The 21,527-nt window shown below is 42.3% G+C and overlaps 1 protein-coding gene across 2 annotated transcripts in view; it reads left to right on the plus strand.

Annotated features, from left to right (window-relative positions):
* The window catches only part of nptnb (neuroplastin b), a 22,642-nt gene continuing 1,115 nt past the window's right edge, over positions 1 to 21,527 (plus strand). Inside the window, exons 1-9 of one of the 2 annotated variants that reach the window (XM_040200193.2) lie at positions 326 to 543; positions 679 to 756; positions 9,965 to 10,312; positions 13,965 to 14,139; positions 14,900 to 14,994; positions 17,571 to 17,704; positions 17,860 to 18,133; positions 21,242 to 21,263; positions 21,364 to 21,437. In XM_040200193.2, the coding sequence (XP_040056127.2) occupies positions 681 to 756; positions 9,965 to 10,312; positions 13,965 to 14,139; positions 14,900 to 14,994; positions 17,571 to 17,704; positions 17,860 to 18,133; positions 21,242 to 21,263; positions 21,364 to 21,424 (1,185 nt within the window). In that variant the 5' untranslated portion in view covers positions 326 to 543; positions 679 to 680 and the 3' untranslated portion in view covers positions 21,425 to 21,437. Of the gene's footprint in view, positions 757 to 9,964; positions 10,313 to 13,964; positions 14,140 to 14,899; positions 14,995 to 17,570; positions 17,705 to 17,859; positions 18,134 to 21,241; positions 21,264 to 21,363; positions 21,438 to 21,527 lie in introns of both variants that reach the window. The other variant, XM_040200183.2, reaches the window with a different exon arrangement.

Raw genomic sequence — 21,527 nt, forward strand, 5'->3', positions numbered from 1 at the left:
AGGAGGCACGTAATACCTGTCTGCTCGACTTCACAAACAGCAATGCATGCACATATATGTTATATGCGTGTGGGTGTAGGTGTGTGCACGCGTGTATGTGTGTGCGCGCGCGCGCGCGTGTTCATCCTGAGCGCATAGGGCACGCGCAGCTTGTCGTTGCTTTTCCTCCCAGCATCTACTCCTTCTTTTTTTGTTTTTGTTTTTGCGGAGCACACTTCTGTTTCGGATACATCATCTCACGTCGGGAATCATTTCTGCGCTGCTTTCATTTGAATAAATAACCACCGGAACCCGCGGTCGTGAGCGCGCAAATGCGCATCGGTCTGCGCATCTTTGAATCTTCACAACTACGCCGTGGACAATCTCCCTGACATCCAAAGACCTCTCCTCTGCAATCCGACGCGGCTTCTTCACCGCCTATGGCCGCACATCGGCATCCCTGAGCCGCTGGCCTCGTCCTGGACCTTTCACCCATCGCCGTCCGAGGTCTTTGAATCGGCGGAGACGTTTCTTTATAAGATTTTTATTTAAATTTTTTTAATGGTAAATCATCCTCGGCAGAGTATTTTGAAGGAAGCCGGCGCTATGCTGGGCCCATCTCTGTAGATCCTGTGATTAATACACGATCTCTCATTCCCTCATTCGTCCGACCCCCCTGGTACTCTCATCGTGCCCCAGCGATGCACCCGAACGCAGTGATGCTGGCGGTGGTCCTTCTGTGGGACTTGATGCTTCCGTTCATCTCGGCTCAAAACGGTAAGAAAGCAGAGCCGCGGCATCCTCGTAACACGTCGCGTTGAAGGGGAAGTGACTTGACTTTGTGCGTGCACGCCCGAGTGGAATGTTTCCCGAAGAGGGGTTTTTTTGGAGGGGGGGGAATGACTGCGTTAACGCGCACTACTTAGTTCCGCGCATCCCGACAAGGCCACAGTTAGACGCCAACAGATGGCATTCAGTCACCGACAACAAAACGGAACTTTTACCCTTTATTGAATCTGGAAGAAAACTGACGTTGTTGTGACATATTTTTCTGCAAGGTTATTTACTGTCAACTGACTCGACGGGGCTTTTACCGTGAGGTGTGTCTGCGAGGGCAACAATGCATCCTGAGTGTGTTTTTAAATTTACAATAAGTTGTGTTGCTGGGGACAAAAGCGAGGCGTGTAGCATCCTGGAAGAAGTTCTTAATATTTACATACATGCTGTTAGTCGCCTCTGGGTAGTTTTGTGCAGGGCCAGTGTGCAGTTTGTATAGTCCAATGGGGGAATGGGGGGTGGGGGGGGGCAGCAGAGTGTGTCAAGCAAGACTAAACTGCCATGGCTGCTGATCTAGCATCATATTATCCACACCCAACACCCAGTGTGTGTGTGTGTGTAGGCCCGAGTGTTAACAGCTGGCCCTTCTTGAGCAGGAATCAGGAACATTTATTACCAAAATATGTCGGACACACAAGGAATTTGACTTGGCGGTCGGTGCGTGACATCAGACAGTGTGTGGCCCAGTTGTTGGACCTGTGCATCTTTTTAAATTGACAAATCTACTCCCCTGATGTGCCACATTCGCTGCCATGCTAGCTTAAGTTCATCGTTCTCTCGTCCGCCTGTGCTTATATTTCTAAACTACACGCTTACACAAATAACAGGCTTATCGTGTTTGATCACCAGTTGTTTGTTCTTTCCAAATATTTAGAATATTTAATAACATTAATAAGACTGGGAATAAAAAAAAAACTTGTTAAACAGGGATGCTGCTTTTGGAATTTTTATTTCAAAAGTTCACCGTGCAATAAGCGTAGTACGGATGGCATGATTTGGTTGAGGTAAATGTCAGCAGCATGCCCTCCTCTGACACAGCATGTCCTGACTTCAGATTCTGTTGAATCACATCAGCCAGAGGGGCACACAAATCAGCCGCCACTCATGAAGAGATTAAAGCGGAGTTTTTTATTTTTTATTTAAAAAAAAACCTCCATGGGTCCCTTGAGCCACCCTGAGATGATTGTGAAGATGTGGATGCTCAGATGTCCAAATGGAAACAATCACTTCCGGTATTAAGATTATTTATTAAGGTACTGTGTCGACCAATCGTGTGTATCACTGACATGATAGCACCCCCTTTCAGATAAAAATAAAGCAAGGAATTCAAATTGTAAGGCTTAATGTCCACTTCGTCTTTTCCGTGGGATAATTGGAAACCGACCATGCAAGACTTGATAAGAAATGCTTTGTCATGAGAAGCCTGTGTAACACCTCACTATAGCTTTCATGGATTTATTTCTCTAGGATTTGAAATGGGAAATATTCCAGAATATGTATGTCCTAAATATTGTAAAAATAAAAATGTAAAATAAGTATATCTAGATCATTTTACAAGAGGGCATACATCTTTGAGGAGACAAAGAAATACCAAAGCAGTTATATAACAATAGTATCCCTCTGAATTATTTTCTTTCTCCCTTCTTCATTTCTCTGGGTTGCTTGAAGTGTGTGTGCACCCTAAGTAAGATGTTCTCTGATCTTGCTATCTGGACAATCAAATAGCCGATAAGCCCTCTATTGTTTGATAAAGCTCAAGCAAAGGCATTGCAAACACTTCATATGGTCTTGGCCCAGCGTTAGTGGCCGCTGTGAGGCCCAGGTCACACCACAGAAACACAGCTACAGCCACGGGTCAGAAGGAGACAGACTGTTTGCCCCCCCTGTCAATGAATCCTCAAGTCTACAGGCATTTATTTTTCAGTAAATAGACCCAGCATTCCTCACAGGTTGTATTACAGTAACAGATGTTTCACACCGTTGGTAATATCCTGATATTTGCTCACATTGCATGCATCCAAAAGACATTTCATTAAAAGCTGACTGTTCCGGTTCAAGTTAATAGGTGCAACGCTTCTTATGCAATCGAAGATTTTAAAGAGTTCAGGGCATTGCGTGAGGGATAATAATAATTATAAGTCCATGAGATGTAATCACTGTATCTGGGAAGCCACGGGAATTCTTTACTTCCTCATTTCCAAGGAAAAGTAGGCCTGCTATAGGTGGCCAGTTTCTGCGACAGATATTTGGAGGACTGTAAATAGCATTCGTCCATTCTGCCCCGTTTCTATTTTTACCACCGAGGCACAGCACGGAGAACTGTGGCTTTAAGGTCCTTTTGTGAAAGTGAATTCATTAACTCTTAATGGACGGCCTCCTTGTGCACAGCTGCACAGCCTTCTAAAGGCGCGCTAGGTGGCTGTGAACAGTCTGAGCGGAGAGATGATGGGATCTTTATGCAGGGGAAATAAAGGCTGTTGGAGGAGGTGGCTGGGGCCGACCTGAGGAAGTGCTTTGGGTCTTACATAAGTCCCCCCCGCCCCCCCACGAAGCATAGCATAATCCTGCTGCCGACTTATTTTTTTTTATGATCACTACATGCCCACGTATATTGCAATATGGACTGCAATTAAGTTTTTTTATTGTCAATAAGTGGCCGTGTAATGCTTCTAACGCCACCGTTGTGTTTTCAGATAAGCGTTCTACATACCATTTAATCGATGGACCAATAAGATGCAGCGGCCTTGTCCATTATCATGTTTCTGCCTGAGCTCTGGTCTGGAAAATATGCTGTAGGACTCAAGCCAGCTCTTATACTGAGTCATGCCTGCCCACTGTGAAATCCGATACGGGCCGCACTGATTAGCAGCCGCATCAAACAGTATAAAACCCACTGCAGGTATTTACATGCACATTGCTTATTCTCTTGAAGGGGATGTGTCAATGTTATGTGTTATGTTTGCTGATCGTGCATGCAGGTTATACAGTTACACACGTTCACATCTGGATGTTTCCGCTATTTAGCCACAGCCCAGTTCAGTAAGTAGTTAAGTGTGCCGAACAAGGGGAGTCCACAGGCAGAACACAAAGAGGGTTTTTGTTGAGGCTTAGAGGAAACAACTAGCAGTGTGGACTCACCCCAAAAATGTGTTTTTCTCATTTTAGAATTATTTTGTGATTTTGATGACGACAAGCCGTGTCCCATGATGACCTGTCTCGGTGCTTCTTGGGTTTAACATGAAATCATTTGAATTCCCTTGTTTTGACCTCTGAGAGAGAGATAGGAAGTGCTCACGGGTTGTGATTAGAGGATGGGATTAGAGCATTTCTACCCAGCACAGGGGTTACAGGGATTTAAATCTCATTAAACTGTTGCCTCTCTTCTGTGCGCTGAATGACAGACTTAAGTTTTGCAAGCCAAAGGGAGACGGTGGGCCTAACGCCTATTTCTCCTCTAGAAATTCAGCTCTGAAAGTAATCACAATATTTGGTCACGTTGCTCCAACGCAGTGACATCAAACGAGGGATATGTTGATATTTCAGTGAGGAAAGCTGTGTGTTCAAGGCTTAACATCACCACAGCCTCTCTGGCACAAATTCAGCTGCACAGCCCACATCACACCTTCAAAGTGTATATTCCAAATTGCATTTTCAGTTCTCAGGGGAATACTTGGTGAATTTGTCGATTTTGGAGTAAACGTTCTATTACTGTACATGGCTCACACGCATTCGATGACATCTAATCCTGTGTAACATGACAATGTCAATATTGAATGTATGAATGACAGAAAAGGGGTTTCTATTACTTCCACTGGCTATTTTGCATGTATTAGTTCCAACAAAAACTGTCACGTGTACTGCACATGCTGTTATGTCCATGCATACAATGTTTTACATCCATTTAAGCTAATGACACAAGTACTTCATCATAGTAAACCTCACATTTATTGATTAGGGTATTTCACTAATGTGTAAATACACTATTATACTACTAGTATTCAGTCTAGAATGCCAATTAAGATTTAGAATGTCACAATACATACTAAAACAAATACAGTAAATGGTGAAAATACCTGGATGACTTCCTGCATTCATTCATATTTTGCTATATGCAATCCAGCGTGCATGATTGATTTATGTAGATTTATGAGTAAGAGCATCAAAGTTCAAGGTGCAGTGTTACAGTGAAGAAGTAAATCCCAATTGAATGCGTAATGCATGCGATGGTATGTCATTTTAAGGGCCCCAGCAGCATGTACTAAAGGTAAAATGAAAAAGTATCCCCTTTGGAATACAGTACATGTTTCATCCGTCAAACAGAAAACATTTAATATAAGCATGTGCCAGTCTCAGTGTGCAGAAGTGCAATTTAGCTTCAGAAGGAAAATTTCTCAAACTGTGTAAATATTGAGAGCTAAGACTGTGTAGAATTGACATAAACGGTTGTTAGTACAACGGTTGTTGTACTTCTGACTGAGTTTATTGGCTGTAACATGCAAAACCACCAAAATTGCCTTTTAAACTTGGAACATGTTTTGACACATAACATTGTGCATATTCAGCTTAACAACAGAATATAATATTTGTTTCAATACAAGATTCATGTCCCTGTGAAAGTCTGTGGAAGTTGTGTTGTATAACACACTGTAAGGTGAAGTTGGTATTAACCCCCCCGTAAATAAGGAATTTGTTTCTGTGTCATTTATTTTGAGACATTGGGTTGGTTGTGCATTGCCGTTTTTTTACTATTGCTGCGTAATAGAGAGGTTTAATTCAAATATATCAATGAATGTAAATAATATTACAATACAAACATGTTGAAGAATGAATGATACGATCTTATACCAATTAAACACGTTGACGGTTTCATGTATCTTGATGTATAAGGCTGACTCCATATAAACGTATTGTGACAAATGATCAAGATAATATGGCTGATCGATAGACACTCACAGTAAACTCAAACTGGTCTTCTGATTTATGGCATTTTCTCACAAATTAGAGGGCGTGTGCAAACGGTCCATGAACGACAACCGACTCCCCCTTGACTACTTTCGTGGCCTCTACTAGGGCAGAGTCAGTTGTATCGATCTGAATCTTTTAGGTGTTTGGTGACTGGTGATTTGGTGATCTTGATTCCCAGGGTTGCTCTGGCCAGAAATCATCAAGAATAACTGACACACCAGTGATGGCCTTTAAATCTCAGCAAAATATGTTGCTTAGACGTATATTACCACTCCGGGGGAGCGGAGGGGTTCCTACTTGATGCTCTCTCTGGTTGTAGGAATGAAGCTGACTCACTCTCAGGATGCGTGGTGTTGGTGGTGTGTGGCTTGCCGTCAGTGCTCAGGGGAACTCTCCTCTCTACCTACACCAGTCGAGTATGTGGGCTGTAATGACTGTGACTTCCACACGGCATAAGGCAGAGCTTGTCACAAAAAAAAAAAAAAAACTACAGGCTATTTTGGGATTCCATCATGTTATGAGGGACGAAAGTCTCTCATGGCACTGTGAGGGATTTCATTATTTTCTGTTAAAGCATCTGCCGCATCATGTACATTTTTGACCTCCTTGGTCTGATTGCATACCAGTCACCATGGCAACCCACCATCCCCCTGCTATCGTTAACCTGTAGCACCTGGCAGCAACTAAAACTCCCACCACAGCCAGGTCTGTTTGGCTTGTGTTTTTGTGGGTGTTTGTTTGTTTTGGTACAGTCATCATGACGGCTTTGCAAACTTACGCCTGCCTGACATATCCACTTCTAAATGTAAAATTAATTAAGCTTCTCAAGCCTCTGGTTTCAGTGTTTTTCACTGAATCCTTTCAGGTTTACGTCAAAAAGCTACATACAATGTGCTGCATTCCATACATCTTTAAAATATAGTTTTGAATTACATTTTTATTACGCAATGTTCTCCCAACCAGCTGCATCCAGGGTGCAGCTGAGCTAAGCTGTCATGGTCTTGTTCTCAACTACATTCAAGTTCCCAGTAATATCCTGTTATAAAATTATCAAAATTGTCAAAATTCCCGAGCTTATTTTCCCATGCATCCAAAACTCTCTGGAAATTTACCGCCACCAGAGCCCACTGATACAGAACATTCCCCCATGTGTTAGGTTCACAAGAAATACCAATTAGCAGCTGAGCAAATGTGTCATATGTCATATGTCTCAGTTCATGGGAACAAAAAGTACCGGCATTCACTTACTTTGTCGTCTTATTATTTCCTTTGTCCATCTAGACATTGTGTGTTAGAGAACTATATATATATATATATATATATATATATATATATATATATATATATATATATATAAATACACCCAACATCAGTTCTGTTCTCGTCCAAACATGAGATGGTGCGAAACCTAAAGATGATCTTGAAAGATGAGATCTGTCCACCCTCCATTGTTCCTCTCTTTGCCACTTCTCGTTATCCAGCACGCCTTTGAAATGTATGAGTACCGGCTGGCTGCTTAGTGTTTTGTTTTCCCTGCCAGTGTGTAAGCTCCTTGTTTAAACAACACCAAAAATTGGTCTGCTGATTGGCCGAGTGTTGTCTGTAGTTTGTTCTGTGTGTTGTTCCCCTCTCAGCCTCCCTCAGCCTGAATTTAAATGAAGTCATCTGTTCCTTTTTCCCATTTAATTTGTCCTCACCTTGGAGAACATTACTTTTTTTTAAAGCAGATACTACCGTGTGATTATGAGCACTTATGCATGGCAGACATTAGTTATCTGTGCCATGTGCCGAGCCTATTCTCCGTCCTATCATAGTAAAGAACGCCATAGTAAATGTTCTGCTGAAATATTGCTTTAACAGTGTGGGCGGATGGGCCTGGATTCACCCTGTGGGATTATGGGGTGAGCATGATGGGCCCAGATGTTTCCAGAGAAAAGAAACAAATGCTAATTACTCTGCATATCTCTAGGCATCGCACACGGAAACACACGTTATAAGCACCAGATATCCACAGACACATCTCTTACAGGAATAATGCATTTGCCACAGTATCCCCTCTTTCTTTTTCATCATCTAACTCATCTTCATCCGAGTCACAAACTGGTGTCAAGTAACAGACTTGTAACCATGGCGCTAACTAAAATCCTCGTATTGTTAAGTATGCGAAATGATGCCCAGAATGCAGACAACAAGAGACCCTTTTGATTGGCATTCATCTCTGAAATGGAACACGGCTTCGTTGTGCGGGAGAGCTGGATGCAGTTGTTTCATACTCCTTCGTCAGGCGTCCACGGGGCTTATCTGTTCATGTGCTCACGATGCATTGCTTTGAGCAGGGCAGACAGATCTGGGAGGGCCTGTAAGCTGTTGTATTTAGACGCCTCACGCAGTCCAACACTCGGGAGACCACAGGCTCTTTGTTCCCATTTCCTCTACAGCGAGTCAAGGCAGAGTTGCGGCAATTTTTTTTTTTTTTCCTATTTTATCCAAGCACGTGTGGTTCACGTTCTCAGTGTCTCTGGCCCAGGTGATTTGTCATTGGATGAGGTTCATTATGGCCGGCAGTGTATTGTTGGGCTAACTACTGATGTGAAACAGGGTCATGAATCAAGCAGACGCCCAGGCCCAGCATGGCACACTCACAGTTGTGGTAATATTTCTCATGGATCGTATTTTCTTTTTAATGCCACTGCATTTCATATTTGGATGTTGTTAGAATAAAACGGGGGCTGTTTGTCAAACACCCTATACAATAAGATGCCAGTGATGTAATGTATTGGGGATGTGAGTGCATACAGTTAAATCAACGGGCAACAATTTCTGTGAGTTGTTTTTTACAGACATTTAGACATATATGTTCTAAATGTCCATAGAATGCAGACCTTCAAAACACTGTAAAATGTGAGCATATTTCTTTTGTTTAAAAAAAAAAAAAACAGCTATTTTTTTTTGCATGCTATTAGACAAGGATTGCCAAGGTTCCCTTCAGAATCACTGGCTTCCTCCCACAGTCCAATGACATGCATGTTACGTGGACCGGTGACTCTAAATTGCCTGTGGGTGTGAACGTGAGTGTGAATGTGTTTGTCTGTCTGAATGCATTGGGCGTGTGACAGACTGGGGACACGTCAAGGGTGTACCATACCTACCCATGTGCCCTGCTGGGATAAACCCCAGCACTCCAGTGACCCTAAACAGGACACACGGACAGCGGGATTGATGGATTATGCGACACTGTTGTGGCATATCACAGGATTAATAAAAAAATCTAATTCAAACACATACAAGCACAATATAGTATTTACCAAATTTAGTGAAGATTAATACAAATGTTCAGGACTGGGGGAAGATCATTTCTACAAAATGTGCTTTTTTACGTCTAGGATGTTTACTTCTCACCAAACCTTAATAAATTGTCTTGTTACCTTCCGCCAAACCAGATTTTTCACGAACAAACGTACCAACATCTTTGCCTTTGCGAATGACTCATGTAACCCAGGGATACAAATTGGTATTGTTCTAATAACTCTTGCCGTTTCTTCCTGTGACAGAGCGGTCATGGGGAACATTTGCAAGCCAAAGATTTTGACAAATTGTTTTTGGTTTAGATTTTATTCTGCACTGGCAAATATGTGGCACCATTCTAGTGGGGCCACTGATTGTTGCCGCTCACGGAGTTTAGAAAGGGATTGAGTGACCGCTCTGTCTGATAAACAAACCGTAATGGCGACCGATTCAATTCAGTGAGAATGAGCGAAAAGAGTAATGTGTGAGGTAATGTGTGCTTTTCCATCTACTGGATTCAATGTACCATCTCCCCTGTTTGCTCGAACAACAAAATACTGTTGCGCTCTTCCGTATGAGGTTAAATATGAGAGAAACTGCTTGCTAGCATGGACTTGGGACTGGACAGCCATGACTCGGTCTGACTGTTGTACGGCCTTGGTGGGCGAAGTGACCCCGACGCTGAACGGACTGTTAACCATTAACCTTTTTTTTTTTTTCTTCTATAAATTATTTGATGTTTTCTTCTTATTAATTTGCCTTTAATCATCAACTATTTCTGTTTCTATGTACTGATCCTCTTTGATTTCCTTCTCCATCCCTTGGCCTATTTCCGCACCCTCCTACTTCTTCTACCCTTTCCTTCCCTTTGCCATCCCGATGCACTTTTCCTCTCCAGCTGGGTTTGTGAAGTCGCCCATGTCTGAGACTAAGCTTACGGGGGACACCTTTGAGCTGTACTGCGACGTGGTTGGTAACCCCACTCCGGAGATCCAGTGGTGGTATGCCGAGATCAACCGAGCTGACTCCTTCAAGCAGCTGTGGGACGGCGCCCGCAAGCGGCGGGTATCCATCAACACGGCCTACGGCACCAATGGGGTCAGCGTGCTCGGCATCACGCGTCTCACACTGGAGGACTCTGGGACCTATGAGTGCCGGGCCAGCAACGACCCCAAGCGCAATGACCTCCGCCAAAACCCCGCCATCACCTGGATCCGCGCCCAGGCCACCATTTTGGTGCTACAGAGTGAGTGGTCTATGTCCTATAGCACCTTAGATGACGAACAAACTTCTACTTCCCTGTCCCAACCACTCCTGACCGGTCTGGAGTCTTGGTCTAAATCCCTTATGCCTTTTGTATGGTTTTTATTACATTTATTTTTGGGGTAAATATTTAGGATCTTTTCTGAACTCACTAAACTCCCTGTTTTCACCCAAATCCAATGTTGTAAATGACCACAAACCCAGGAACTTTACACAGTCTCTATCTACATTTCCATCTTTCCTCCCACGCCAAACCTCTGTTTCCTCTCGTATGTCCTTTAACAATATTCTGATCATTATTTCTTTCTCTGTATCCTAATTTCTCTAATTTCCTGTTCCTGGATTTATTTGTGGCACCTGTTCCCCCAACATTATGTTGTGTCCTTGCCGTTACGTGGATTGTTTACTCCAAAGCGCTGCCTGCTAAATCTAAGGGTGCTTTAAAGTAATGGTGCTTTTGATTTGGTTTCCTTACTCTGGGCACTGTGTAAATGGGACCGTTAGAAGACACAAGGAGGGATCCGCTAAAGGTGTAAAAGAGTGATTCCGGCTGTCAACTCTTTCCGCATAGAAGCAAACATTTTCTGCTTTCCAATGACTTGCGTGTGGTAATCCAATAAAGGAAAGGAGCACGCGAGGGGCTATGGAGTGTCTCTCGTTCGGATGAGGCAGAGATTTCACTTAATAAACCAGTCTCTGGGCGCTGTGTAACCTTGTGCCTCCTCAGCCATTGAGAGGTGTGTGACTGTGACTGTGAATCAGTAATGGCATTATATGCTTTAACCCTCTGCTCTATGCACACAAACAGTCGAACAAACCGAGTTTCTACTGGATCTTTCTAATCTGTACATGCTTCAGTTCTCTGCCCACTGGAGCACGGGGGTATGTGGAATGTTGTTAGTCGCACTGAGGCTCTCTGAGAAGCTTAGGGGTGTTTGATCCTTGCTGGCTCTTCTGATTGGACCGACACATTTCTGTTTGAGCACTATTTGAAAAGGTGTAAGGGCTGGTACAATGTAAACTATTATAATATTACTTACCTATAGAACCTGCCATTCAAGTCCTCACTAAATATATTCTGTCATTACTGAGAAGTGAATGCCCTTCACATATGCATGTAAGTGAGTGATTACATGGATACAACAGTCTATACATAATGTATAGTAGTGTCGCTGGGGAAACATGCCTAAGTCCGATGGTTTGGTTTTGGTTTTGTTTAGTTTGTGATTTTGAATCACACTTAATCAATGCCCAGTATGCGTAATTCATTCTGATTACAACAAAAGTCACTCAATAATCCTCAGTAACAACCAATGGATTTCAAAAATTAATCTCTTCAACATCTTCCTCGGACAACTATATTCATTCAAGTTTCCTGCGCAAAGGACATTTTACAAGATTACATTTGAACATGTCATGAGACTGTTTCAATGTACCCAATACAGGGTTTATCTGACTAGAGGTACATTCAGTGGCACCGCCTGTTATATTTTAGCACAAACCTTTGCTGACCTGCAGTATTTTCTAATGATACTCTATCATCTAAATTTAACAAAGAAATTGTTCTTTACATCTAATCAGCAAAAATAATGAGCAAGTGAATAAGCATATCCATCAAAAAAACATCAGCTGTGGTCAGCTTTAATTCATGACAAATACAACTGATTCCAATTGTGGCCTGTTTCCTATCTGTGCCGCTCCTGCACCATTATCGGTCAGGTTTCACCAAAATGTGGCTAAAGACAGGGTCACACTGCCTTTCTTTCGGCTTTCTGGAAACTGAATTTGCAGTAAAAGTACACACAAAAGTACTACATTTAGCATGAAAAGAAATCACAGTTGTAATAAACGGAGGCCCACCTGAATTCAAGCTAAACACTCAAAGCTTTTTCAAACACCATTCATTTATATGTATTTCACACTCATACATACACAGACATGTTTCGTCACCTTAACTAATTAGCTATTTGACAGTGCATACTTTCATTAAAAAAATGTAAACGCCCATAATGAAATGTGAAGTTTCACTGATTGCATTGCAAAGTAACACAAATTAGATTATTGCCTTTTACAAGGATCTAATGCTCCTCTAAATATAGACATTGCCTATCTTTGCCGTCGCTATTCGATTTAATATATTGAATACATCTTGGCAAAATGTAACAGAATAAAGCTCTACGTGATATACAATCGAATCTATTCATCAATCCGCCATTTAATTGGATACACTATTGATCTAAATGCGGCACTGTATTGCAAGAAGAAGAATGGTGATCAGATTTCGCTACATCTTGACTCACTTGGAACAACGCATCACTTTTCTCCGCGTTCTGATACGGCGACACGTTATCCAACAGTTACCGTGTATTAAGTTCCGACGAGGCGTCCTCCAAACAACCTTCTGGTCAAATTGCCTGTGGATCACTGTGCTGTGTTTTATAAATGTTAATTTATGTACCTCATGTTGTGTGTGTACGCATGTCCCAAAGACGCTATTAATAGTACAGGCGGCTCAGCTCGGAGCGGGTGGGGGTGTGAGGGGGTGGGAGGAGATATCCCCTCAGCTATTGATGAAAAAGCATTGCAAAAAGAAGGTGTCATGAATGCTAATAGAAAGACACCTGCAGGTCTCAGTCGCCCGTCTCCGTCCCCTTCGCCCCCCCCCCTTTGCCTTGCAAGTGTGGACATGCTGCAGCAGGCAGTAGTAGGATTATGATGCTTCTCCTCTCTGCTCCTCCCCTCGGGGGCTCCATCGTTGCCATGGTTGGCCCGCCCTGGAGGAGGAGGAGGAGGAGGGGCAGAGCGGAGGAGGCTTCCTGCTCACTAGTCAAGGCAGAGCAAAGGGCGCCTCGCTCTCAGATGTCACCTCCTAACATCCCTGAATGTCCTTGAGAAATGAACCCTGGTATTGTTTAGGAGCCAGTGTGCTCGGCCGTTTAGTAATGTCGGTAGTTATTCAGCCGCTATCTAAAATGTCAGTATATATATATATATATATATATATATATATATATATATATATATATATATATATATATATATCTATCTTCAGCTCAGATCTCCGAGTGCACGGCGCTATATTCGGTTGACATTTACATGCAGCCTTAGGGTCAGCCATCTTGGATTAAAATGAAACATTAAAATGACTGCAGCTATATCAGCTATCCGACTTTGCCATTGAACAATAAGTGGTTTTACAATCTAATTAATGTAGATAAAGACCGTCTACCGAGAGTAACAAGCACAAACCAACTCCGACCAACCCCAGTGAATCCAATCAAATTCATTTAAATCAAACTATTCTCCTAATCTGATTGCTCCGTATTCATGTGCAGGCGTGAAAGGCGCAAAAAAATGAAATGAATTATGTTGATCCGTCCAAAAATACTACGTAATCAACCCTTTTTTTACTCTAAAGATAAATGTCGGACGCGAGGCTTAACGGCCCTTTCATGTCCGCTTCATGTCTTTTGTTTATTTGTTGTGCGCACTTTTGTCCTCACTACATAGACACCCTCCTACACAGAGCGAATAAAAACAGCACACAGCCTACAGCTACCACATCAAGGCAGGGAGCATTGAAACTGTGTTGAGCCTCACTTCTGTGATACGGTTTGACTGTCTCTGTCTTTCAGAACCAAAGATCAATGCCTCCGATCAGATCATCCTTTCGGCGGACAACCCTCGTAAAGAAATCTTCCTGTACTGTAACCTCACCACTGCACACACGCCCCACAGGGAAAGCTTCTGGATGAAAAACGGACTGGAAATCACAAACACGCGGACAGAGTTGAGGAACACGTCATACAGGTGACAAACAGTTGTGCCTCTGTGTAGTTAACAGGTAGGACTTGTTTTGCGGAGGGTAAGTGGAAGGAGAAATACACACAATGTAAATGTTTTATGTCAAATGGAAAGAAATGAATTGTTGCTATGCTCCGATAGCTGTCAGTATTAGTTTGTAAATGGGTCCGGACACGTACAATAAGTGGTCAGGTATGTTTCTTTAACTCTTTAACTCAACTCATTAAAGTTAGAATATAGATACATTACGTTTTAATTATCTCCAAATCTCTATTGTTTGATATACATTTTTTCGTAACCCCTCACTTGGTCATTTAAAAAAAAAAAAACATCTCAATATACTTCCAGTATATCACCAATGTAAGCCAATTATTGATCCATTCCTATGCATCTGCTGACACAAAATCTGCCAAACCCTCAAGTGGTAACTGGTCGTTAGTTCCTGCTGTGACACATTATTCTCAGCAGAGCACAAAGCTACTGTCGCCCCCCGTAGACATACCAGACTTTCCCTTGACACGAGATGAGACCAATTGGTCACTTCCTTGTCACATTATATTACAGCTTAGAGGCCTGCGGTGCCCTTTCGTGTAGCATCAGAGCTGCTGTTCAGTGCGACGTCATTATGTCTCCCCGAGCTTTGTGGGCCCCCGCAAGCGATCACTACTCCAGTCCAGACTAATTATTAGAGTATTTACTTAATTACTTGCATAGTAACTGACTTGTCATTCAACGTTTGTGTTTTGTATTTTTTTTTTTTTTGTAGAATCTTCAAATCGCGGGCAGATGATTCCGGGGAGTACATGTGCGTTTACACGTTCGCCATGGCGCCCAATGCAAATGCCACAATCGAAGTGAAAGGTATGTAAATGTATGAACATTTGACACATGCGTAACACACATATACAAAAGAAATGCCGGTGTCCTTTATTCTCTTCACCATGTCTTCTGCTGAGTGACAGTGTCTCAACCATCCAAAGCCGCTGCTAATTACTCTTTTATTACATAGACCTAATTAACCAGGCTAGTTAACAGAGTTAACTAGGAGCGTCTTTATAATAAAACCCCAAAACCTAACCGATAAACCACTGTTTTGGTACCATTCGACCTGACAGCGAAGCCATCGCCTTGAATAAGGTCTCGTTTCGGAGAAAGGGGAGAGTGAAACCCTGTTCAAGAGTAGCTCGCGTGTGTGTAACGCTTAAGCCAATTTGCCGTGGCACGGCTACGGTGCACGCCGAACACACGCCGCCTCTTAATCCTGTGCTTAAGAGCCGCTAGCTGTCTTCAAGCGCTGCCTTATTGCATAACAGTGGGGATGACCGTGTGTGTCCTGCATTCACTGGATTGCGAGATGAGGGGACGCGTCGGCATACAAACCAAAGTGTCATAGCCATCACCGAGCTGCAGGCCTCTGACTTGATGTGTGCCCCCCCCCCCCCCCCCCCCCCTCCACCCCCCCAAAGAAAAGCACTCTTAACTAAACAGAAAGCGTGCCCTTAAACTGGTAAAGGATGTCTTGAAGCAGCCGGCGCTGCAGCTGGATCTAAACAAAGCATTTCCCTCAGCGCTTCAAATACACTTGTGATTTTCTAGAGGTGTTTAAAACCTTTTGTGACCCAGGTAGCGAGCCCACTGTTATCAGCTTTGCGCTGCGCTTCTGGCAGCAGTTCGCTGAGATCCCTCGCCTACAGTGTCCTTGGCACAATCATCCTTGCAGGACGCGGCTCAGAAGGCAACAGATGGAGGGTTCTGTGATGTTGTAGGATTAAGGCTCTGAATCCGGTCCCAGCCATCTCTGCCTCAGCAGTTTATTTAGTTTATTGTCTGCGATAGTAAGCTTACCGCAGATACATATTTGGTACCCCCATATCCCTCAAAGTTTTTTTTTTTAAATAAATTGACGTTATGCTGACGAATTCACCTGTTCCTTAAACTAAGAAAACATATCTTGATTGTCCATGTTTATACAGTTTAACTTAACTTATAAAATTCAGAAAGACGGATTTGATTGGATGTCCAAAGGACATTTATTCCTGTCCTTTCTGTCAGCTTTGACCTTGCTCTTCCCCCACACATCCTTGTCACATTCATTTATCACTTTACCTCTGTCTGCCACACAGATTAATAATCACTGTAATTGTAGTCAGCGGTGTGAAATGGAGTTTTTTTGCCCGTTTTGGCGTTACTCTGAGGGTTGCTTCTGTGCTGTCTGTCACTGAGATAATACAGCCGGGGTGAGGCACAAATGAGCTTGGCCACTCCCCCGCTTGGGGGGCACGTGGGCACCATAATTAGAGTAGGGTGATGTCACCAGACCCCTCCTGCTCCATTATCCACGCGCAGCCGAAAAAATGCTCAGTCCAGGGCTCTCTCTTATCCTGCTTAATTGCTTGGAAGGAATTATTGTAATTTTGAGGATTAGTGGAAAAAGCAGGAACAGTTATCTTCCCGATGCTGTGCAGGGTTACAGGCAGAGTCTGGGTCTCACCTTTGGGAAATACTGCGTTCTATTGATGGACCGATTTGACTTGGCTTCTGTTTTAGTTATTTTATAACACATGCCAGCATTTCTTTTTTATAACCTTTGTGTTGTATTTTTATCATCAGTTCATTCATTAATCAGAGCCAATTTACAGCATTTTCCTTTGGCTCAAAATCTCTTTTGTGAAATTCATGGTGGAATTATTCTGAAAGGGAACATCTGGAAACGCTCATATCATACTGATCCCCCTCTTCCCTGACCTCATTATGCATTGTATTCAAATGCTTTTATCTCAACCACAGTGATATTCTCCCTTGCTGGGGTGTACGTCCTCACCCAATAACTGCACACAACTCGAGATGATCCTTTTTTCTAAATGAATAATTGCAGCCCACCTCTACTCCTCTGCTAGCCTCCATTCTACTGGAAAATATTGTCTGATTCATCCATCTTTCTGATAAGCTTAAAAGTCATAATGGATTATTTTGTCTATATTTTAAGGGGAGACCTCCCAGCTGATTAGAGGGAAAAATGATAATATTTGTCTTTCCCAGTACGTAACCTTTTTTTTCGGTTTTAAATATCTAAGTGAAGCATTATCTAATGCTAAAAAGAGGACTCAAAGAAAACACGAAACAACGCAAATTCATTAACCCATATGTGAAGTAATTACATTTAAACTAAATAAAGCAATGTGATGCATATGTTTTCTGAGCTTAAACCTATGGAATGTTCAAAGTGAATCAATATTCTTACATAGAAGATTGTTACCTCAAGTATATCTTTCTTAGATAGATATAAATATGAATAACACAAATGACTCCCCCAGCCAGAACAGCCAATCCTGCTTCCCTTATTCATGCAATCTGGTAGTTGAAACGTGGCCTTTAAATATCGTGCCTCTGCCAACACAGCTAACAATCCCATTTATTTATTTATTTTATCTTTCCAGCGAGACCTGATGTCACCGGCCACAAGCGAAGCGAGAACAAGAACGAGGGGGAAAACGCGATGCTTTACTGCAAGTCTGTGGGTTACCCGCATCCCACCTGGACATGGCGTAAACTGGACGGAACATCCTACATGGTATATATACACATTTATTTATCACAATAATCCACTGTATATTTACAGTAAATTTTAAAACGGAGAGAGAAAAAGACCAATATTTAGATCCAATAAAGCATCTTCACCAAATTAAGCTTGATGCAATTTCATCAACTTTGTTCATTGTGTTCCAGGACATCGACAACTCCACCGGACGCTTCTTCATCACCATCAGGGACAACTACACGGAGCTCAACGTCCTTAACCTGGATATAAGCAGCGATCCCGGAGTGTACCAATGCAACGCTTCTAACATGATTGGAAACACGGCTGAGACCACGATACTTCGGGTGCGCAGTCACCTCGCCCCTCTGTGGCCTTTCCTCGGTGTGCTGGCGGAAATTATCATCCTAGTCGTCATCATCGTCGTGTACGAGAAACGCAAGAGGCCGGACGACATAATTGATGGTAAGTAAAAAAAGAATCCCGTTTTACAAGCAGTTTGCCCAAATAAGTCAATTTTGAAAACCGAGATAGATATGAAATTATTTATGGCCTATTTACAGCATTTCACTTTTATATTTGTCTGGTGTCTGATCTTTTTTAAGGCAATATTCTTACTATATATTAGCAAAGGTAGTCACAGAGTAACTCCCTTTGCCAAAAAGGTCAATAGCTGTAAGGTCTAACGTCATCAGAAAAGGAGCCCATTACATTTAAAGCTACTGAGTAGTTGTCGCATCTGCTCCCAGAGGAGGAATCTGTAGTGGCCAACTGTCCGTCAAAGGGATGCTTCCTGTCTTCTTGAGTGATTTGGCGAACATTGTCACACATCCTGGATGCATACAAATGGGTGTTAAGGATACAACAGGAGGTCCACAGGTAACGCTGACACATTTGTTTCCACGCTGATTGCAGAGTAGCAGGACTCATGAACGTGAGGTTATCAGCCTGTAGCTATAGAATATATCAGTCTGCCTATGTAACTTAATTGGTTACTATTCTTTTCCCCTTCATCTTCTTTCCAAATGGCAACATAATCTTAACGGGTGGTAAGTGACAGATCCTGCATGGTTTTGGAGATTTATTTCTGTATGTTCTTACGAGCCCACAGTCCATCCAAAACATTATGATATTTGCTGAGATATAAACACAGTATTCAGTTTATTAACATTAAAATTCTACCAAAATATTTAAAAATACTCATCTATAAAGAATGCGACGCAGGCACAGAATGCAAAAAAAAACAGAATACATATTTTCATCTAAAAGTATTTTGTTGATTTCTGCCCAGATACATTTATTTTAGAAAACCATTTTTTGTCCAGTTTTCCCTGCATAAGATCAGCTTTTTTCGTTTAGCAAAAGCAATGGCCCGTGCTTCAGGAAGCAGACCAAATCGCACGGTGAGATTGTGAGAAGATGGAAATGTCTGGGCAGCACAGCGGCGTTTCGAGTCGCCACAGGTTCTGTTTGACCTCCACTCGTGTGTCTTCTTTTCTTATGGGAATGTAACGAGAACACGAGCAAAATACAAAACCACGACCTCTGATATGAATCGACTGGGCAACAGTTGTACTCCAGACTCTACTTAAAGTCTTAAAGTGTTCATCAGATGTGATGCTCTTTCTTCTTAACTCCATAAATGCACTTTACCCGCAGGGTGACGGACAAAATATCTTTAAATAGGAATTCAAAATAGGGATTATTAAGGCTTCACAATCCACTTATTAACCATCAATGAGTAAAAAGATCAGTCGCAATTTCCTAATATTGACATATTAAATGTATACCATCAGTCTATTAACAGCCAGACACTAAGGTGGTTAACTGCATTCATGATCAAATCTAATCTACAATCAAATGCATATGTTTATCGCACCAAATCATTTATTTTATACCGTAGAAAAAACATGTATCTTTACTACAATACCAATGATTACATGCACGGACACTAACCACAAAGCTCAAGTAAGCTCTTTGCATGGCCTCTAGTTTGGCTCCATCTACCAGCAAAAGGAAGCGATTGAGGTGGATTATATTTGTGATGTTTATGCCATTTAAATCAGGAATGAGGAACCCCGAGCTCACGATGCTCAGCCTCTCTAAAATCTCCTTTTAGCATCGCGGATTTGGCCGCTGTCTGCATGCATTATGAATTCAGGTCTCCTGATGGCTTTGCTGTGTACGAACAGGTTTATTCTCCAAAGGGCTCACAGGCAGACGCTAACATTTCTTTCAAACCCAGTTGCTAAAATTACAATTTTGCTGTGTGATGATTTGCAAAAAAGAAAAAAACAAAACGCCGCTCAAAAATCTAATTATATTCACTGCAATCAGACTTTATGTGCTACAGCGGGTAGCAATGTTCAATCTCACACAGTAAAAATCCATTATTTGTTGTGCGCTTGCAGAGGCGTTACAGTAAACACAGATTTGGTGGTGTGAGGTGTGAAAACGGTGGGACACGCCGTCAGATGTTCCTCCTCCAAGTGACCTAACATTATATCTGCCGTAACCTGATCCACATCAGTGCCATGGAATGCTGCTAATGCCGTTTTTCCCCCCAACTTTTAACTGCATGGAAAATATCTCACTGTAACTGGTTATTTTACCTTGTTGTGTTGACACGTTTTCATCTGTATGCTACACACCAACCACCTTTTCGACTAACTCGTCACACAATATGCACACGTTCCTCTTCCCAGTGTCTCTCACTGTTACATTGACGTGTTATTTATTGCACTCGTTGTATAAGAGAGGTCCTTATTTCTTTTACAAATTGTATGTTGAATTGAAGTAACACTGCATAAGGTGATATTTAACACTGCAGCACTGCAGATAATTGATGCACGGAGACATCTTTGAAGAGATTCATGTTTTCATGCCAAGTCAGTCACAAAATGACACCCACGCACCGGGCCCTTTGGAAATCACTCTTAAAAGTGCTGAGCGTGATTAAAAGACGGCATCGAGTGATCCATCTGTAACCCTCCTACACATATGCTTCGTCGGAAATTAACAGGAACCCGCGGGATTCAGATAGCCTGCAAGGTCATGTTGTGAATGTTTGCCGTTTAATATGCGGTTATTTATAAGACACCGTAGCAGAACGGGTTGTTTCTTCCCATTTCAGCCGTGGCACCACAGCGATATCACATCCATTAGCGGCTTTTATGGTCCAAAAAACCCCAAACATTTTTAATGCAAGAGGCTGCTAAATTGTGTGTGTGCTGCTTGGTGCTTGTGAGTCTGTTCCTCAGACACGAGGCTCGCCCAGCAGCTGACTCCCATGTCTGTGATGTCAGAGCTTCCCACCGAGGCACGACTCGGCCACACTAGTATTCCAGTATTGAAAGCAATCCGGGATTTCAGCAGCACGATTGCACACTATTGGTTCTTTAGGGGTTTGGTGATATTTTGTTTCTAAAAGTGTATTTTAACACCAAAATGAAGGAAAACCAAGAACTTATATTTTGCAGCAAATGTGCGGAAAGATGCAAAATGGATATTTAGCTTTTCTCATGTTTTACTTCTGTGTTCTGCTTTCTGTCCTGCTCTCTTCTCACATCGAAGATGATGAACCAGTAATAACCACGTAAGTACATAAATATGACTATTTCTAAACGTAGAATTCTACTGGGGGTGGAGTTGCTAAATACCTGTGTGTGATTAAACCGTAAGTCTTTCTTTTCTAGGAAAACAAATTCAACAAACAACCACAAGGACAAAAACATTCGCCAGAGGAATACAAAATAAGCAATTTACTCAAGTAAGACAGGGTTGTAGGGGATGTGGGCTAAATATAGAACTCACTGTGAGGATTATCCATGGTCACGCCTTCTCCCGATTTTCTCTTTTC

Source organism: Gasterosteus aculeatus, chromosome 12 (assembly GCF_964276395.1).
Source record: "Gasterosteus aculeatus chromosome 12, fGasAcu3.hap1.1, whole genome shotgun sequence".
NCBI lineage: Eukaryota > Metazoa > Chordata > Actinopteri > Perciformes > Gasterosteidae > Gasterosteus > Gasterosteus aculeatus.